The following is an 18933-nucleotide window of genomic DNA, read 5'->3' on the forward strand; positions in this document are numbered from 1 at the left end:
CTCGAGCCGGGCGCGTTCCGATTGGCGCGGCGGCGGGCGGCTCTCCGCTCTGATTGGCTGGAATGAGCGCGGGGGCGGTACCGCCGCTTGGCCCCGCCCCCCGCGGGGTGGGCTGCGGCGCGGGGGAAGGAGACGCTGCCCTTCCGCGGCCATGGCGCGCGGCGCGGGGAGAGGGCGCCGAGCGGGGCCGCGCGCCCCCCCCGCCGCGGTGAGTGGTGCCGCCCGCGCCCGCTCGCGGGGGCCGGGCCCGCCGGACCGCACCATCGGTAGTGGGGGGGGGGGAAGCAGAGGGGAGCGCCGAGCCGGGGACCCCCGGGTGACGCCGGTCATGGGGGTGGGAAGCGCGGACGGTGCGGGATCTCCGGGTGCGGGGGCGGCGGGGATGCACCCGGGGTGAATGAATGCGGGGGGCCGGGGATGCAGCAGCGATGCGAGGCACCCGAGGGCGCGGGGGGGATGCTCGGGGATGCGGGGGATATCGGGGATGCTGCGGGGGGTGCGGGAGCCCTTTCTGCAGGGCCCAGCGTGCTGCAGTGCAGGTGCGGGGCTCCTGTGGGACGCTCCCCGCCGGGCCGGAGGGTTGAACCCCCGGTGCCGGGTGCCCACGGCGCGCAGGGCTGGGGGGAGATGCCCGGACAGAGGGGCTGCCTTGGAACCGCGGTGCCTGCGCTCCCTATGCCGGTATGGTAACCCCGGGCTGCTTTCTGTGCCCAAAACTCCTCGCACTTTGCTCTTCCCATCCCTGCTGTGGCCAGGACGTTGTGTTTAACCTTGTGGGGAGAGCCCGTGTCCGGTGTCCGGTCCCTGCGGGCTCCCGCTGCCCGGAGAACATTCCGTAGGGTGCTCGGGGCAGTGGCTGCGGGGACGGTGTCAGGCGGGGCAGGGCTTTGTCACCGCCTCTGGGGTCACACATCAGCGCCTTCTGTCGCTCTGTCCTTGACCCGAGCACATCATTCCTGCCCAGCCCTGCTGGCAGCGGTGAAACCTCCTGGGCAAACCCCCTTTGGTTGGTGGGTCTCGAGCAGGGCTGTGATGCACAGAAAACTATGTGAAAGCAGAGTTTTGGCAAGGAAAATGTGTGTATGGTTGTTCGGGATAACTGGGACTTTTGTCATATGGGGACTGCAAACAAAATCCCTCCAACCATGTGCAGCCAGGTCTGGTGCATGTAGAAATCTCTGGGAGCTGTCAAATCCCAGGGTGCTGCTGCTGTACAGCAGTTTGGGAATCTGTCCCCGTGGTTGGTAGGACAAACAAAGGAATTGCTGCTGATGATGAGAAGATATTTTAGATTCACTGCTCCAAGTGACCTGGAGTGTGTTTTGTAAAGTGCAGGAAGGAACAGGGCGGGTGCTCCCCTCACTCACCTGATTTTCTCCCTCTTCCCGCAGGAGGAGGATTGTTGGATGAAGGCCAACTCCAGGACTCTGAGCCAGATGAAAGAGAAAAGTTGGATTCTTTTGTGAGCAGCTCGCACAGCATCCACAAGTGCCCTTCCCCATTGTGGCTCCCGAAGGTGCCCAGATCCTGGTGCAGCCATGGCATTCAGGAGGACAGAGGGAATGTCCATCATGCAGGCCTTGGCAATGACCGTGGCTGAGATCCCCGTGTTCGTTTACACGACCTTTGGGCAGGTACAAGGAGCAGGAAGGGTTTTCCTGTCACATTCCTTGGGCTGGCTCTGCGGGGTTGTCTGTGTGAGATGGAGGCACAGTAGGACCTGGGCAGTTTGAGGGGTTGCAGGAATTGCAGGGGGAGTTTGGGGTGGTGGAAGAGAGTTCTGAGTGGGCTTGGAAAGGAGAGAAAAGCGCTTCCCACATCCCTCCCTGGGAGAACACCCAGGTTCAATCTTTCTCTTCATCAAAGGCTCTAAAAAAAGACTTGTCTTTTAAAGAAGAGTAATATGTTCCCCACTTGTAGTGATGCAGCACTCAGAGCAGTGAAGCTCAGCTTCACACCAGGCTTTCAGAGCTGAATTTGGGTTACCTGGATTGCATCTGTCCCAGGCTGTGTGCAGATTTTGCAGTGTGTTTGGGCAATGAGGATTGAGACCCAAGTTCTCCAGCTCCTGTCAAAATGATGCTCCACAGTCTCTCTGCTGCTATGTCTTAGTTGTGTAGCAGAGGGCGTGTTTTATGGGTGAGAGGGTAAAGCCAAGCTTTTTCATGTTTAACACTGTTTTAAATTTATTTTTTTTTTAAAAAGGGCAGTGAATTGGTTTTTAATTGTTGCTCTTCCATTTCTTTTGTGTTTAAAGTCTGTCTTCTCTCAGCTGCGGCTCTCTCCAGGCCTGCGCAAGGTTCTGTTTGCCACAGCCCTGGGGACGGTGGCCTTGGCTCTGGCAGCTCATCAGCTGAAGCGGCGGCGCCGCCGAAAGAAGCAAATTGCTCCGGACAAATGTGGCTTTAAACCAGGAGGGATCACAGTGCCCATCCTGCCAACCAGGAGGGTCTCCTCTGTGAAGAAAGGTTGGCCTCACAAAAAGGGGAAAATCCCCAAAGAGGTGGTACAGGGAGCGATGGGGAGGTGTGGAGAGGGGAGAGCAAAGCCATTTGTGTAGTGCTCCATTGTGGAATGAACTGGGAATTCTGAAAAGCAGTGCCATGAGCTCAGGGTTTGGGGAGCAATGGGAGAGACTGTGAGCTCACAGTCTTGGGAACAAAAGGTGTCCTGATGTTTTCCCTTGGTTTGTAGTTCCCATCCCCTTTCCTGTAGGCAGCCATTACCAGGCTGCCCCAATAATAATGACCCTGGCACGCAGTGACCTGGTTCTGCATTGATCTCGTGGTGTCAGTGCTCAGCTGAGGGAAGGGGAGGGTGGCCTGAGCCAGGCTGGGCAGTTGGGAGTGTCCATCCAGCTCTGTGGTGACTCCCAGACCTTGGGCAGCTTCCTCACCACTTGTACTGATTTTAGGGGTAACACTGACCCAGGCCCTCACAAAGCACTTTACGGATTAAGCATTTTTTTGGTGAAACATGAAAATCAAGGGATCAGTGTCTGTGTTCTGCCTGTCCTGAGGGAAGGTGGAGGAGTTTTTGCTTGATGGTTTCCACTTGCCTTTTGCTGTCCATAAGCAGTGAATACATTCCTCAGCCTCAGATCCCCACTGACACCAGTCTCAGAGCAAAGCAGAGCCAACAGGAGATCTGTGGCTTATTCTAGGTATTGGATACTGCTTTGTCCATTCACAGTTATACTGGACAAAGTGATGTTCCCCTCCCTATTCCCTTCTGCAATCACCTGGGCCTAAAATCCTGTTTTTGTGTGACCTTCCCAACTGCAGGATACTCCAGCAGGAGAGTGCAGAGCCCTGGCAGCAAGAGCAATGACACGCTCAGCGGGATTTCCTCCATTGAGCCCAGCAAACATTCCAGTTCCTCCCACAGCCTGGCCTCGGTAAGGACCTGCTTAGCAGGGCTGGGAGATGTCAGTGCACAGACCTGTCTTGAGATCACCAAGTCCTTGGGCTTGTGCTGGCCCATGGAGCAGAACAGATTGCAGTATAATTGTAGGGCAGGTTCTGATGTTAACCTTGCACTGAGTGTCTGGAGTTCCCTGTGAGCAGCAGTTTTTGTGGCCAGGAGCTCCAGGGCTCCTTGGCCAGTTCTTGGGCCAAGGATGAGTCTCAGAGGGAGTTCCCTGTGGGACATGGCCATGAATCCTTGGAGCTCTCTGTGACCCCCTCAAGGAGTTAGGCTGGGTTGCTGCTGGGTCTCACAGCAATGGGGAGCTTGTTTGCTTCCCTCTGTGGTGGGGGTTTGGGTGACCCAGCAGCCCCTCCCTCCTGGGCTGGGGCTGCTCACAGCTTGCTTTCTTCTTAAAACCAAATTAGCTACCAAAATCTGATAGCACTGTTCAGGAAACAGCACAGGGTGAGAACACAGCCCAGTCATTCTACTTCCTCCAAAGCCAAAGGAGCAGCCTATGAGTACAGGTAATTCAGGCTTAACCAGGCAGGAGAAGCCATCAGTGCTTATATCCACCTTTTGTGAGCCCAAAACTGGAAACATTTGTGTCTTCAAGACCTGTTCCACATCCCCATTGCTCAGAGCTAAGGTTCTGTTGGAGCAGGGGCGACACAGATGAACTTCTGTGAGTTGCTGCAAAGCCCTCCCTCGTCATCACCCGGGCTCAGGGGCTGCTTGGCAGTTCTGGGGCAAGGAGAGGGGAAAAATCAGCCCTTTGAAAGGAGCTGTTGGGCTCAGCACTCCTGAGCACACGCTGGTGTTGCTGCTCTTGGCAGAGCCGAAGCGGCAGGAGCTGGCAGAGTCCGTGCTGGCCGAGGCGTGTCTCCAGCAGGCGGCAGTGCCGGCACGGCGTTCCCTGGGCAGCCGCGATGTGTCCGGGAGCACCGAGCTGTGTCCCGCTCTTTCCCCTCCCTCCGCAGGGACTCACGTCCATGTAACCCCCCCATGGCTTCTCAGTTCACACAGATGCTGCCCAGGTTTCGTATCACTGAAGTTCTGTTCCTCTTCAAATAAAAAGCAATCCATAATTAAATACCTTTTTCCACTGCTGGGTGGGGATATCCCCACGGAGAGGCATCTGTTTCTGTACAGATGAGCTGACCCTCTACTTACAGTTTTCATATTACTTGGTGGAAAAAACCAGCTCATCCTTTGCACAGCTGCAGGTTTTGCCTGAGCTCTCTTTTGCTTCCTGGCTCCTCTTTGCCATCCAGTAAGCAAATTGGCAGCAGTGAACTGATGATTTGCAGTTCAGGATCTCAAGGTGATTTATTAACACTCCACAGGGATTGATCAATGGAGGCAGGACAGGAATTCATCTGTCAGCTGATATTGTAGCTTTTTTTTAGTACCAGGCTCATGTTTGGACATCCTTCTGTAAGCCACAGGAAAACACTGGTCACTGATAGTGTTGAATCCAGCACTTTATTGGGTCAGACTTTAGAAGACATTGATGCCTTCTGGGAAATTGGACAAAGCTGAACTGACATTGCTGTGTGGATTGTAAGCTCAGCCCTCCCAGGAGAGGGTCTGGTTACAAAGAGGAGAGTGAGGATTCCCTTTGCCCTCTGGGGAATCCCCAGCTGTATTTTTTTCTGGGAAACTGTTTCTTTTGTTTGGACTGTGCTTGCTTCCTTGCCACATCCAGTGTTTTTTGTACAGGCAGCTGGAGCTGACGTGAGCTTTCCATCAAAATCCTGATGCCTTTGTAGTGATTGCTTTGGAACTTTCCTGGGCTGTTTCCTCCGTCAGGGCTCTCCTTTCAGTGCATTGATACAGGAGAGCAAGCATGGGGAAGGAAAATTCCTTTTTGCTGAAGGCTGGCGGTGTTGGTTTGATCTTAGCATCTCTAACCTTAAGAGAATTCAGAAGGCATTTGCTGCTCTCTGTTCCCCTCCTGCAGATGGTAGCAGTCAACTCCTCAAGTCCAGTTCCCCCAGGGATGTGGGAGGCCCAGGCAATGGGAGATGCTGGAGCCATTGGTGACTCCAGTGCAGAAAGCCTCTATGTGCAAGGTAAGCAGGCACAAGGGTAACATTACTCTGGGGGGGTTGTTAATAACTGTGAGAGCAAGAAGGGAGTGAGAATTGACACACAGCATCAGCAGCTCAGTGTAGAGCTCTAACAGAAAGATTCCTTCTATTCTCAGCTTAAGCTCAAATAAAAATCCCATCTTCTCTTACAAAAAACCAAACCTTTTTTGTCAGTGAATAATTTACTTCCAAAATACTGAATACTGTTCTTGAGCAACAGGCTCATCTTGTGCAGAGAGCAGTATTTTGGCAGTAACATGGATGATGCTTTAACCAGTTTGGGGATGTTCTCCTTCTAATCCAAAGTAAACCACATTTAAACAGGAAAGAAATAGAATATGTTTATTCTTTATTTTGGGATTTCCCTCTTTGCTGGATTGTCTGAGTGAGCAAAGACTCATCCTGTACCTCTTTGTTCCTGAGTGCCCCGGGACTCTCACAACCAGTGTTTGGTTGGGTTTCCAGGCATGGAGCTGTTTGAGGAGGCCCTGCAGAAATGGGAACAGGCACTGAGCATCAGGCAGAGGGACAGTGCTTGTACCAGCACCCCTGTGCCCTGGGACAGCAGCAAACAGCAAGAGAGCATGTCTGAGAACATTTCAGAGGTAGGTCTCTACATGCTGAAAGGCCAGCCTGGGTGCTGGAAGCAGTAAACAGTGGGAGGTTAAAAGGAGAGCAAATTAAGGGCAGAGTCAGGCCAGACTCTGTTTAAGAGCTGTCTGTATCTGCAGCTTCCTTATGCAATGGGAGTGGGTGTTTTTAATTTCTTTCTCTTTTTAATGCGTCTCGCCCCCTCATTCCCCAGCGTTTCCATCCACCTTCCAGCCTTGTGTCACTCACTGTCACACGTGTCCTCCCGTGGCACAGCCTGTGGTGAGAAAAGGCTGTGATGAATGCAGCACTGCTCTGGCTGGCAGTGTTGTCTCTGTAACTTTTTAATGCATTTAAAATGGAGATCTTGATGGTCACTGCCACTTGTGGGAGCTGGGTGGAGAGCAGAGCCCAGCTCTGTGTGTGTGGATGAGGAAAGCAGTGGGAATTTGGAGGATTTAAACTAGAATGGCTCAGTGACAGCCACAAAGCTAAAAAAACCTGCTGTAACTCAGGACTGTGAAAGGAGCTGAACTCCGAACTCTCCAGGAGTTCTCACTGGAAAAAAAAAGTGTTCCCAGCCTTTTGTAAACAGAGTCTGGTGTAGTAAGTATGTGGGACATTTGTCTTTTGTGCTGGATCATATTTATCCAAGGCAAATCTGGATTCTGTTGTTGTTGGCTCTCCTTGAAGGGCCCTGTAGTATTTCTAAAACTGCCTTAAAACCAGTTGATTCATTATGAAAATAGATTCTGTGCTTCTTGTTAATGCTCCTGTCTTTTGGGTGAGATACTCAAGCAAACATAGGGGCCTGAAGGCAAGATGCTATTTAAGTCTTATTTTCCCCACACCTTTTTTTTTTTCCATCCCCCTGTTGTTTACAGCAAATTTTGCTTATGCCCAGCACCTTAATCTAAATATTCTGTTATCCAGTTCTGGATATCCTTTTATATTCAACACAGGTTTCCTGATGCAATTTCTCCTGGAAGTCAGGCTAAAGTCAAAAGGCAGGAGATTTAAATGGTGTCCAACTTAATCAAATACCTGTGTTTTGGGGTGGCAGGTTAAAGTTCTTTAGTTTTTTCTTCCTTCTTTAACAGGAAAACAAAATTATGAAGCTCAAAAGCCAGAGGGTTTGAGTAGGCTGTGTAGAAGCTTCCCTCCCCATGCATTATTAGCTGCATTGTAGGATTAATGACTCCTCTCTCTTTTTATTTTTAATCATTTAATCTGCAGACTGCAAATCCCATTTTTACTGAAAATTTCCTCCCGTATTTGTGCTGTCCAATCTGTCTGTGCCCAGCTGGCTAACTAAGGGTGACATTTCTGTGTGTTCCAGGAGGAGTCCCAGAAAAGGGAGTTTGCTGAGAAGCTGGAGTCCCTCTTGCACCGAGCCTACCACCTCCAGGAGGAGTTTGGCTCCTCTCTCCCATCGGACAGCGTGCTGCTGGATCTGGGTAGGGCACATGGCTGCAGTAAAATGCCAATGTCCTGCCTGGTTTTATGTCTTTTCTATAAGCCAGGTGAAGGAAGAGTGACAAAGTGGGTAGTGAAAGAGAGCACAGGAGCTAAGAGGGATGTTGGTCCATGAACTCCAACACATGTGGTTTCTTTCTCTCCTCCAGAGAAGACTTTGATGCTTCCATTGGCAGATGGATCCTTGCGGCTGCGGACGGACGATGAGGACAGCTCCACTTCAGAGGATTCCTTCTTCTCTGCAGCAGAGGTGACTGAGGTGTCACCTGTGTGTCACAGCCCAGTGGCTTGGTGGGAAGGCACAAAGGCAGCAGAGCCAAACATACCTTGGGAGAGGAAGATGATAAACACAGAGCAACAACCCCTCAGGCTGGGAGGTTCATGATGGATGTTAGGAAAAGGTTTTAATGAGGGGGATGGAGCAGGCTTTTCCAACCAGCACTTCCATGTTGTTCTTCTTATCTGCTACAGAAAACATGCCATAACAGCTAGGAAAGTGCTGTTATCTATGTAGGATGGCTTGGTGGTGTAAATTTTATGGAATATTGAGCAGTGTCAGAGCTAACTTTTAGTGAAAAGTGAAATATCTTTGCATGAAACAATTGTCACTGACAAACTCTGCTAGCTGAAGATTCTCTGAAGAAGACCCACCTTGCTTGTGTGCTTGCAAATATTTAATGAGCTCATTTTGTTCTTCCCCTATCTCTTGTTACCTCTACAGCTCTTTGACTCTCTCCCCTTTGAGCAAATGCCATTCCACCTCTCCAAGCCAGTGGCAGCATATGAAGAAGCTCTGCAGTTGGTGAAAGAAGGGAAGGTGGCGTGCCGGACGCTGAGGTGAAGAGCCAGCTGGATCTGTGGCACCTGCTGTCCCCTGGGGCTCTGTGAACACATCATCTGCCTTTGAGCAGCCCCATAAGCAGAATAACTCATTGGGGTGATAAAATCACAGCATCCCTCCTGCTGGTTCGGCCTTCCCAGGGAATTAACCCCAGATTTTAGGGATTCACAAGTTAAGAAAGAGTAATTGTCCCAGGAAATCAGTGATAGGGAGTGTGACTGTTCTGGGAGGCTGGCATAGTCCTGTACCAGCCTGGCAGAGGTGCTCTGTTCCTCCAGGGAGCTGGATAAAGGGAATGTGACTGTTCCTTTCTCCTATGCACAGACTGGGAATTTAGTTTTTTGTTTTTAGGGGACCATAGTTGTAGGAACACCAACATCAGAACTGGAATTTACACAATTCTTCCCCTTTCCCTCTAGGACAGAGCTCCTTGGCTGCTACAGTGACCAGGATTTCCTGGCAAAGCTGCATTGTGTCAGGCAGGCATTCCAGGTGAGAATGGCTCCAGGCTCCCAGGTTTCCATGGCACATGGCTGTGCAGTTTTGTTTCCTAGGTTCCAGCTTATTAAAGGTTAACAACACTGGTGTGTGCAGCATTGCACTGCTTTGTGTCCTGCCCTTTGGGGTTTTTTTCTTAGCTTAGAATTTGAGGGTGTGTAGGTGCTCACAAGAGACATCTGTGTTCCCTTTGCAGGAGCTGCTGGAGGATGAAAGCAACCAGCTGTTTTTTGGGGAGGTTGGGAAACAAATGATAATAGGACTGATGACAAAAGCTGAAAAGGTAGGAAGTTTGTGTAACAACTAAACTGTGTCTTGAGCACAGGGATACTTGTTCCCCCATCCCAACTCAGAGTTTTTCCAGTGTGTTGGAAGAAGAAAACTTCATCTGCATGCTGGTGATTACTGTGATGTTGATGTCAGCTCAGATCCAAGTAGTTAAACTGGTTTGTTTTTCTGCTCTTCTAGAATCCCAAAGCTTTCCTGGAAAGCTACGAGGAGATGCTGCGTTATGCCTTGAAGCAGGAGACCTGGCCAACCACTCAGCAGGAGCTCGAGGGAAGAGGGGTTGGTAAAGACTTTGTCTTTACAGAGCTGTAGAGGAGATAGAAGATAATCCTTGCCCAGATAGGTTGTGGAATTCCCATCCCTGAAAGTGCTCAAGGGTAGGCTGGATGGGGCTTGAAGCAACCTAGTTTAGTGGAAGGTGTCCCTGCCCATGGAAGGGGGTGGAGCTGGATGGTTTTTAGGTCCCTTGCAAGCCAAACCACTGTGATTGTGTTACAATGCATATGTAGGAATGGCCCAAGTGTGAAACACCTGCTGTTGAAATACGATTACATTGACTTCAGCTTCTTACATCTTCTTGCTTCAAACCAAAAGAGCCCATCTCTCTTTTTAAAACCTGTTCCCTTCACAGACTGTTCTGCTCCCTGACAGGTGGTGTGCATGAGCTTCTTTGATATTGTGCTGGACTTCATCCTCATGGATGCTTTTGAGGATCTGGAGAACCCTCCCTCCTCGGTGCTGGCTGTGCTGCGCAACCGCTGGCTGTCCGACAGCTTCAAGGAGACGGTGTGTGAGACAGGGAGGGCTGCTCCCAGTGTGAGACCAGGGCCAAGGCCAGGAAAGAGCATAACCTCATCTTCCCCAGCTGAGCTGAATTCTCTCTTTATGATTGCCACGCTTTCCTGAAGTTCTAAACAACAGCCTTCTTGTGCATGGAAATTGTTTACAGGAAAGCTTTCCTTATTTTGAAAGCATCTGGCTGGCAACCAGACTTATGGCTCGAGGGGATTTTATCAGTGATGCCATGGAGATGTTAAAAGATGACAGCACCTATTTTTATGAATGAGAATAAAAGGGGCACAATGTAGGGGAAAATATGTGGGTTTTAGCATGTGGCCATTCATTCTGGCAGTACCTCAGCAGACACTGAAGCTCAAATTGCAAAGCTTTCCTTTAGTTCTGCCCCCCAGCTGTATTTTTAAGACTGATTAGTTTGATAGATTGAGAGTAAAATGGCACTTTGTAACAGCTGTCTGCTTACAGGGGATTGTGGGCTGTTGGGCAACTATGTCAGATCATATTAACAATCTTCAAAAACCCTTAGGCTTCTCTGGAATGGATCTGAAGTGGCTAAATCTGCTTCCAGTTTGCTTTAATTTTGTCATTTTAAAGAGGTTTTGGCACAAAAGGATGTTTTGATGACAATGTGTTGGTAAACTTTGGGTTTTTAAAAATAATCTGAGTAACTAATGGGCTCGCTCTGTTAATTGTAGGCTCTAGCAACTGCTTGCTGGTCAGTTCTGAAAGCAAAAAGGAGGCTTCTGATGGTAAGCAAAATTAATCAAAAGGGAAAGAATCTAATGTATTTGGGGCTGAAAAGAGAACACATAGATCTTGACAAAGTGTGAAATCTTAGGCAGTAGAAGACTGAACAGAGTCACGTTCTTTGTGATGCTTTAGAGCCCTGGGGTCCTGCAGTCACTGCTCCAGTGCTGTGCCAGTATTTTATTGAATCAGTCTGAGTTTATTCTCCCTTTTTCTTAATGTGAGCATTCAAACGACAGCGTTGCCTGTCTGGAATTCCCTCTCCCTGCTCACAATACTGTAGGAATGGCCACAGACCCCAAGCAACAAGGGACTGCTCCTGATTTGTGCTTTCCTTGCTGGCAGCAAAAGGAAGGTTCAGGCACTGCTCCACTCCCCAGTGCTGATGCTAATTAGCCATTACTTGATGAGTTTCACTTAAATCTGTGACTTCCTAAAGTATCACAGCAGATGAGTTCATGGAGCAGGGGAACAGGAAGCCACAACTTCACAACCCTGGTTCTGCCACAGGGTCTGTGGCCTCTGGCAATTTTTCAGCTCGATCCCACAGCCAGCTGGTATGACAGGGCTTGGCTCCTGAGATGGCACAGAAAGAAATGAGAGAATTGGAAGCTCTACTGGTGCTGTCATGCAGTAGCTCTGCCTTGGATATTTGCATGTCCTTTCCTGGCTTGGTCAGCAAATTATAAATAGAGGCCATAAAGGCTGGCTGGTGATTGCTTTTCATTTTCTTCTGTTCATTTTCCTCTTGAAATAGCAGTTTAGAAATATGAAGATAAAAAGCTCTAGCCATCCTTCAAGGGATCTGAAAGATAAATGTAGTTTTGCAGGAAGAGATGTTCTAAATAGCTCTTAACTTCAGATACTGAAGCTTTCTGGCAGGGAAGTTGGTGGCTGATATGGAATAAGCTGCTAATTCTGTCTGAGAATGAAGACCAACTAATTCTGTCCTTCCCTGTGACAGGTACCAGATGGCTTTATCTCTCATTTCTACTCCGTATCGGAGCATGTCAGTCCTGTTCTAGCCTTTGGTTTTCTGGGGCCCAAGCAGCAGCTATCTGAAGTCTGCAGTTTCTTCAAGGTAAGGTGGTTTTTCTGTGCCTCATCTGTGTGGGACTCCTGTCTGCTGGCTTAAAGCTGCTGCTGTGTGCTCCTGGTGGCTGGTGCTGGCCAGTGAAGGAGGCCTGACTGTAACCTTCCTTTTCTTGCAGCACCAGATCGTGCAGTATCTGAAGGACATGTTTGACTTTGACAACGTGAGGTACACGACGGTGCAGTTGCTGGCAGAGGACATCCTGCAGCTGTCACGGCGGCGCAGCGAGATCCTCTTAGGATATCTGGGCACCGAGAGCGCCCCGGAGATGAACGGCGTTCTTCCTGGGGAAACCGAGCCGCTGAAGGACGAGCTCATCTGATGTCAGGGCAGGAAAACACTTTTGTACAAGGACCTTTTCCTCCCAGAGATGGATAAAACTACCTGCAAAGTGCAGCGGTGGCAGCAAGACTATGTGAACACACAGCACTCTGGTGGGACCTTCTGCTTTTTGTAGCCAGTAGTGTTTGCTGGGATGGATCCAGGACCACTTGCCAAGTTATGGTTTGAATTTCTTCTTTGTTCCACCTTCCTGTCATTATTATTACTTTCAATGTTTCATATATACATTGTGTCCTGAACTGCCCGGGCCCAGATTTTTGCCCAATTCTCTCGAATAGGGCAATGTATGTACCTGTTTTGCCTTTGTGTTTTCTGGGAGGTGAATCCCTGACGTTTACGACTGTGTGTGGGAACAGGAATATCGTTGGTAAATTCTCCACTTGACCATTAGCTTCTCAAGGAGGCTTTGCTTGCTTTGGGATTTTTATTACTGTTCTTCTCTGCTGTGTTCCTACAGACACTAATTCCTGCTGATTTGTACCATAAGTGTGATAACATATGCAATGTGACTAGCAAAGATTTCTTTCCTGGGGAGGAAGAAATAGTTCTGTAAAGCACTGAAGTAAAATGCAGACTTTTGTAAGGAGTCTGAAGCTCTGGGGAAATTGGTCTGTTCCCTTGGTATTGCTGCTCTTTGGAGACCAGGTGATGAGCTCTGTGTCCTGGTCATCCTTGCTTAGGAGGTTGCTGAGGTTTATGTTTGCCCCTAAGGCAGGTTAGTGTGAGGAGGGGGGATTTGCATCCTGCCTGTGCTTGCACAAAGTCTTTGACACCCATCAAAGTGCCTTGCTGGATTTCAGAATGAGCCAGCAGCAGCTTTTGCTGGGTAGGAGGTGTGGGATGTGTACTAGCAGGGGGAAGGGGTAATAACATTGTGCCTATTGCTGTTGTGCACAGGGTAGTGAGAGGTGTAGATGGTGCATGTGAGGTTATGTGTGTGGATAGTTGGAGAGCTGGGATCAAGCTTCTGGAGAGGAAATGACTCTTTACAGTCTGTCAGTTCTAAGAAATACAGCATAGTTTGGGTAATGATCAGATGTGTGTGTGTATGGTAGTGCTTCTCAAATGCTGTGATCCTGACTGCTCAGCCAGCACCTGGAATGTGGCTGCTTTGGGATGTGAGCTGAGCTGCATACTCATGTAGGACAGCAGCAGTGGAGCATGCTGGACTTAGTGAATCATAAAAATCACAGAATAATAGAATATGCTGAGTTGGAAGGGACACATGAGGATTGAGCCCAACTTCTGTCTCTGTACAGGACACCCCAGCATTCCCACCATGGGCTGAAGGAGTTGCCCAAACTTCTTGAACGCTGTCAGGCTTGGTGCTGTGACTGCTTCCCTGGGGAACCTGTTCAGTGCCCATCCACCCTCTGGGTAGAAAACCTTTTCCTGAAATCCAACCTAAACCTCTCCTGACTCAGCTTCATGCTGTTGACTTGAGGCAGTGCTGGCTTGCAGGACTGAGGTTTGCAGTGATTTGCTGAGTCCTCTATGAGTACAATGCCACAGATAAAAGTAGAGATCAAGCCTGTGCCTTCTTCTCAGTCCACATACAGGTCCCAAGTCCAGTCCTCAGAATGAGGAGGTGTTCAGGACTTGCACAAAAACATGAGCCTCACTGTTTTTGTTCCAGACTGATTAGTTACCCCTTGTGCCTGTTCTGGGTGAAAGACACAAGGCTTACCCGGATGTGTTTTTGCAAGTGGAAAAAATATGTAAGAATCTGGAATTTCCATATGAGTGGAAAGTCAGTGTGTGGGCTTTGAGAATACAAATGCTTTCTTCCTCTTCAGATAACTAATGTGGATTCTGCTGGTAAAAGCAGGAAGGAAATAAACAGAGAAAAAAAGTAAACAGGAGGATGTAAAAGGAGCAGATAAATATGCTGTGCCATGTGTTTTAGGGACACACTCCCTGAGCAGGGAGGTGGGACCAGATGACCCACTGTGGTTTCCTTCCAACCTGACCCTTCTGTAGTTCTGTGATTCCTTGAAATGCTCCTGAGTTGTTTGCAGGGGGGTGTGTGTAGAGCACAGTAACATCTGGTGCTCTGTAAGCACATCAGACTGATGTGGCTTATCCTGGAAACCAGATTAATGCAATAAACAGGACAATGCTGAGGCAGAAATTAGGAGCAGCTGCCCCAAGTGAGGCTGCGTGGAATAAACTGTAATGAGAAGGCTTTAAGAGACAGCAGTTGAAACTAGGAAGGGTCTCTGAGGTGTCTTGTTCCTGGTAGTGTGCAGGAAGAGAAGAAATGGAGAATGTTGTATTAGCATGACACACCTGCTACGTGTAAACTGTGATTTGAAAGTATGGTATATTCTGAAAACAAGTTACTTTGCCAAAAAAATAATGTTGATAGTGCTTTGTGCTCCTGTATGGCTGGTTTAGAAGAAAGTCACTTCAGCAGCTTTTGTATAGTGGTTAAAAAGATGCTAAAATGTGAAGATTAATATAATGAGATGGACTGTAATTCTAAACAATCAGTGCTGTTAAATTTTTTTTTCATTTTTAGTGTTGTTTTATGTGTATTTATTTACTATTTTGAGTGTCTTTGTCCTCAGTTCTTGGGCAGCCTGCCTGTTTTGTGTACAGACAAAAACACTGGCTGCTGACTTTGGGCTTTTGCATCCTTGCGGGAGAGGATACTGAAACAGGGTCCCCCTGAAGCAAACACTAACTTGCACTGTGGCTTTTTAAGCTGAGAAATTGTAAATTCCTTATCAATCAAATGAAGAAAGACTGTTTTATTACAGCTTGATGCTTTTCCTTAGCCCTTATTGCAAGTAGGTTACACAGCCCTCCCGGTGAAGGTAAAGAGGAATCTGCCTCGGGAACATCCTCAGCTCCTTGAAGGTCGAGTTCTCCGCCTTTTCCCACCAGCAGTGACTTGGTCCTGCACCAGCCAAGGATGTTTGCTGAGACAAACTGGTTTTATCTTTACTGGGATGGATGTTAAACTTCTCTACACCCCCCCCCTCACTTCATCGCTGCTTTTTGTCCATCCCCAGTCCCAGTGTAGCTCAAGAGGAAAGGCAGAAAGGTGTCTGCAGGCTCTGGAGGAAACTTCAGGGATTGATGGGTTGACAGGAGCTGTTCCTGTGGAAGCCTGCCCTGGCCTGAGCAGTGGTGTCACTGCTGTGTTCAGGTCCTTTGGGTGCAGCCCTCAGGCTGCTTCCACTGATCCCACCCAGAGCAGGGCCCAGCCCAAAAGGTGCCTCTGCTATTCACCTGTATTGCAGGGTAGAGTTAAAGGGGGTGATGGAACACCTGCCTGCCCTCTGGCTTCCTGAGATCCCTAGAAAACCCTTCCCCAGCATATTGTGTTTAGCAACAGAAATTCTTCAGTATTAGTAGCAGCTTGTATTGGGATAGAACCCCTTGAGATAAGATGTTCACCTTTTTAATGATGAACTCTTATTCTCAAGGGGTTAAATCATCCTGGGCTGACACTTGCAAGATTTTAACACGGATGGGGATTTAAAGTGGCTTAGCAGCAATGAAATAAAATCCCTCAATAGTGTCTGATGCTTAAACAGAATTTAAAATATGCATGACTTTCATTTTTTATGTGGAGGTTGTAACAAGCTTCACCAGAGGTTAAAGTACATCCTTGGTACTTTAGTATGTATGTAGAGACTATGACAAATGGCTCTAGGAGGGTCTTTATGGTCTTTAAAGCACATTAATAAAAAAATTATGAGGAAAAATCTGCCTTGTATCTACAAGATCAGTGTGGCTTTGAAGAGCATGACTTGTGTTGTCTCATACAGGGAAGTGGGAAAGCAGGATTTTATTTATCCCTCTTTAGTAGAACATTCCTTTGCCATATCTGAAACTAATGAATGTAAACTTGTGCCTATTTTTTTCTTGATTTCCTAAAGGTGTAAAAATCTGTTCTTGTTTTGCTTTTATCTTTTTCTTTGCAGCTAATTTTTTAAAAATATCTTTAATCTTAGGATGTGGGCATTACAAGTAAAATAAAACTTTCCTTCATGATTGTGGTTTTTGTTCCTAAATTTCCTGGAGAAACATGTTAGAAACTCAGTCTATGGTTTCTTATTTAGGTGACAGTTGTGGTGGCACCTCTGCTGCTAGTGATGGTATCAAACATCTTGCTGTTCCTAGGGCTAAAATGAGGAACTTGAAAGGTTTAAGTGTAAAGTTAAAGGGTTTGATTGCATGGGGAGTCCTCCTGGGTCTGCTGAAAAGTCCACAGATGAAGAGGGTTATAAAATAAACAAAACACCTTGTACTTTGAGCTGTGGTTGGAAACTGTGGGGTTTCATTTTTCAGATTTTTCTGTGGTGGTTTGGCTGTGTTGGGGTGTGGTGTGAGTAGGCTGTGATGAAGAGATAACAGAAATCCCAGTGAGGAGCAGAACCTCTTAAACATTGTCCAAGTTCCTGCAGCATTTACCAGCTTCCCAAATTCTGTGAAACCCAGACTAAAGCCTGTGGGTTGGTATCAGAGCTGCTTATCTGCTGAGCAAGGCAAGAAAATCATCTTCTTGCTCTCCTGAAACAACTACAATGGATTTAAATACTTTCATTTTCAAACGATAGAGAAACCAGACTGAATCAGAGTGGCTGATTCTTCCACAGTGATTAAAATTTCATCCCTACGCTTAAAAATAAAAAAAGTAAAAACGAGTCTCTGTTAGCATTAATGCAAGCCTGTCATGAACTCAGATATATGCAAATAAAATGTTCATGGATAGGGAAATTTTTGTCTCATGCCACACCCTGATCATTAGTTGAGAGAGTTAAAAGGAGTTTATCTCAGTTTCCATGGAGTCAGACTCCACACTCATTACAGCTCCAGAGCAGCTTTGTGCTTTCTTGTGCTGAGGCATAGAGCAAAGGCTGCTCCATGTATTGACACTTTTTTCTCCTGTTCAGGAAGGAGTGGGTGAATACAGCAATGAAGCCCACAATTTTCAGTACTTGTCATGGTACATAGATCAAATGTAATCCACTCTGCCAGCATAACTCTACATTCAATAGCTTGGAAAGGAGGAGATTTATTTAACTTGAATAATGAAAGGAGTAAATCACTCATGCTCCCTCATAGCAGTCTTCTGTGACGAACTGAGCTCCTGCAGTAAATATTTTCTCTTTCTTTCCAAATAATAAGACTTTAATACTATTTTACTTCTTGAAATGCCAGGGAGAATGTCAGCTATGAAGAGCTTGTTGAAATTAATGAGACATAATCATAATTGAAGAGGGTATATTACAACTGAAGGAAAAGGAGTTTTCTACCCTTTTTGAAATCTTAATTAATGGGCTAGAAATCCTGGTCCATGTGCTTCCCTGACACAAATTAAAGGCAACCCCATGCCTTTGTTCATCACTTCTTGTGGGCCTCTTGCATATTTATTATATTTATTTTTTTATATATCTTTTTTTTTTTTTTAATATTGAATTAACTTTGGTTGTTTGGTCTGAAGGTGGATTTGCCTTCTGAAAGCTTTTCTGTCCAATGCTGCTCCATGTTCCGCTTTTCCTGAGGCTCCTCAGGTAAGTCTTATTTCTGGGGTCACATATGGGAACATTCCTTTTGGCTTGGTCTTCAAAGTGATTTCAGTAGTTAGAGGCATTGGGTGGGAGGGGAAGAAAGTATCACCTGGACCAGGTGTTTGTCTGGCCTTTGCAGAATCTTTAAAGGATTTTCTGCCAGGACTTAGGAAGAAATTGTTCCCTGTGAGTAAAGCCAGGTTGGACAGGGCTTGGAGCCACCTGGGCTAGTGGAAGGTGTCCCTGCCCATGGCAGGGGTGAAATGAGACAGGCCTTAAGATGCCTTCTCAAACAATCCATTTGATGATTTTACTTCAGGTTTTTATTTTCACGTGTGCACACCCACATGGGAGCGGGTTGTTCTTTACACCTGCGGTTCCTAGGTGTTAAAAAAATCCAAATATTCACTTTCAACGGCACTTGGACGTTACCAGTGAATCACTTCTGTGTGGGACAAAGAGAAATGTGCCCAGGATAGGGCAGTGATGTAGATGCTGTGATGTAGAGCTGAATGTACTAATACCCTTCTGAAATGAACGATTCTCATTTAAATCCTTTTTTTTTTTTCGTTTTGGCATTTCGGTGGATTTTTGTTTTGTTTTGTTCCTTGGTTTGTTTTTTTTTAACAGCAACTGTGGCGGCTGCAGAGAGGTGTGAGGGCAGCCCGGGCGGCACCAGAGCGGGAACCCGCGGGTGTGAGGGATGTGAGGGAAGCCCGGGCTGCTCCTGCCGAGGTGTGAGGGGAACCTGGGGCGGGTCGCACCGGGCGCAGGGATGTGAGGGGAGCCCGGGCTGTTCCCGCTGAGGTGTGAGGGCAACCTGGGGCGGGTCGCGCCGGGGGCAGGGATGTGAGGGGAGCCCGGGCCGTTCTCGCCGGGCTCTGGGGGGGAGCCCAGCCCGGCCATTTTCCGCTGTAGCCCCTGCCTCAGCGCCCCGCGCCCGCCGCGCCAGCACCGCCCCTGATTGGCTGAGAACTGGCGCCAGGACGAGCTGCTGATTGGCCCATCCGCATGGCACCGCTGGCCAATGACGAAACGCCGTGCAGCCCGCCTTTCCTCCAACTGGCTGTAACGCTCCCTGTGCCCGCCCACTGCCGGGCCGCGGTGCCGCCAGCCGATTGGCTGAGGCACTCCCCGGGCTGGATGTTTAATTGGGCGGTGCTGGGCTGCCCGGCGCCTCACCTGCTGCGCGCCGCCATTGGTCCGCCGCTCCCCGCGCCCCCGCCCATTGGC

General features: G+C 48.4%; 1 protein-coding gene across 1 annotated transcript; it reads left to right on the top strand.

The window, feature by feature from the left end:
- The first annotated feature begins 89 nt into the window (after nucleotides 1-89).
- Nucleotides 90-16180, top strand: MIGA2 (mitoguardin 2). The gene is made up of 16 exons (XM_071454207.1): nucleotides 90-208; nucleotides 1392-1634; nucleotides 2258-2468; nucleotides 3285-3397; nucleotides 5372-5483; nucleotides 5967-6106; nucleotides 7432-7549; nucleotides 7718-7818; nucleotides 8290-8405; nucleotides 8829-8901; nucleotides 9104-9190; nucleotides 9376-9474; nucleotides 9847-9981; nucleotides 10689-10742; nucleotides 11705-11821; nucleotides 11952-16180. The coding sequence occupies exons 2-16, from the start codon at nucleotides 1539-1541 to the stop codon at nucleotides 12153-12155; spliced, it is 1776 nt and encodes a 591-aa protein (XP_071310308.1). The 5' UTR covers nucleotides 90-208; nucleotides 1392-1538; the 3' UTR covers nucleotides 12156-16180.
- The last annotated feature ends 2753 nt before the right edge of the window (nucleotides 16181-18933 follow it).

This window comes from Agelaius tricolor, unplaced genomic scaffold, assembly GCF_023055355.1.
Source record: "Agelaius tricolor isolate 1412-34295 unplaced genomic scaffold, bAgeTri1.0.p SCAF_38, whole genome shotgun sequence".
Lineage (NCBI taxonomy): Eukaryota > Metazoa > Chordata > Aves > Passeriformes > Icteridae > Agelaius > Agelaius tricolor.

What these genes read in the sequence shown, in the direction of transcription:
- MIGA2 (XM_071454207.1), top strand. Translation starts at nt 1,539, where the DNA reads ATGGCATTCAGGAGGACAGAGGGAATGTCCATCATGCAGGCCTTGGCA. An exon ending in TTTACACGACCTTTGGGCAG is followed by an intron (nt 1,635 to 2,257) that starts GTACAAGGAGCA and finishes TTGTGTTTAAAG; the next exon opens with TCTGTCTTCTCTCAGCTGCG. An exon ending in CAGCGTGCTGCTGGATCTGG is followed by an intron (nt 7,550 to 7,717) that starts GTAGGGCACATG and finishes TCTCTCCTCCAG; the next exon opens with AGAAGACTTTGATGCTTCCA.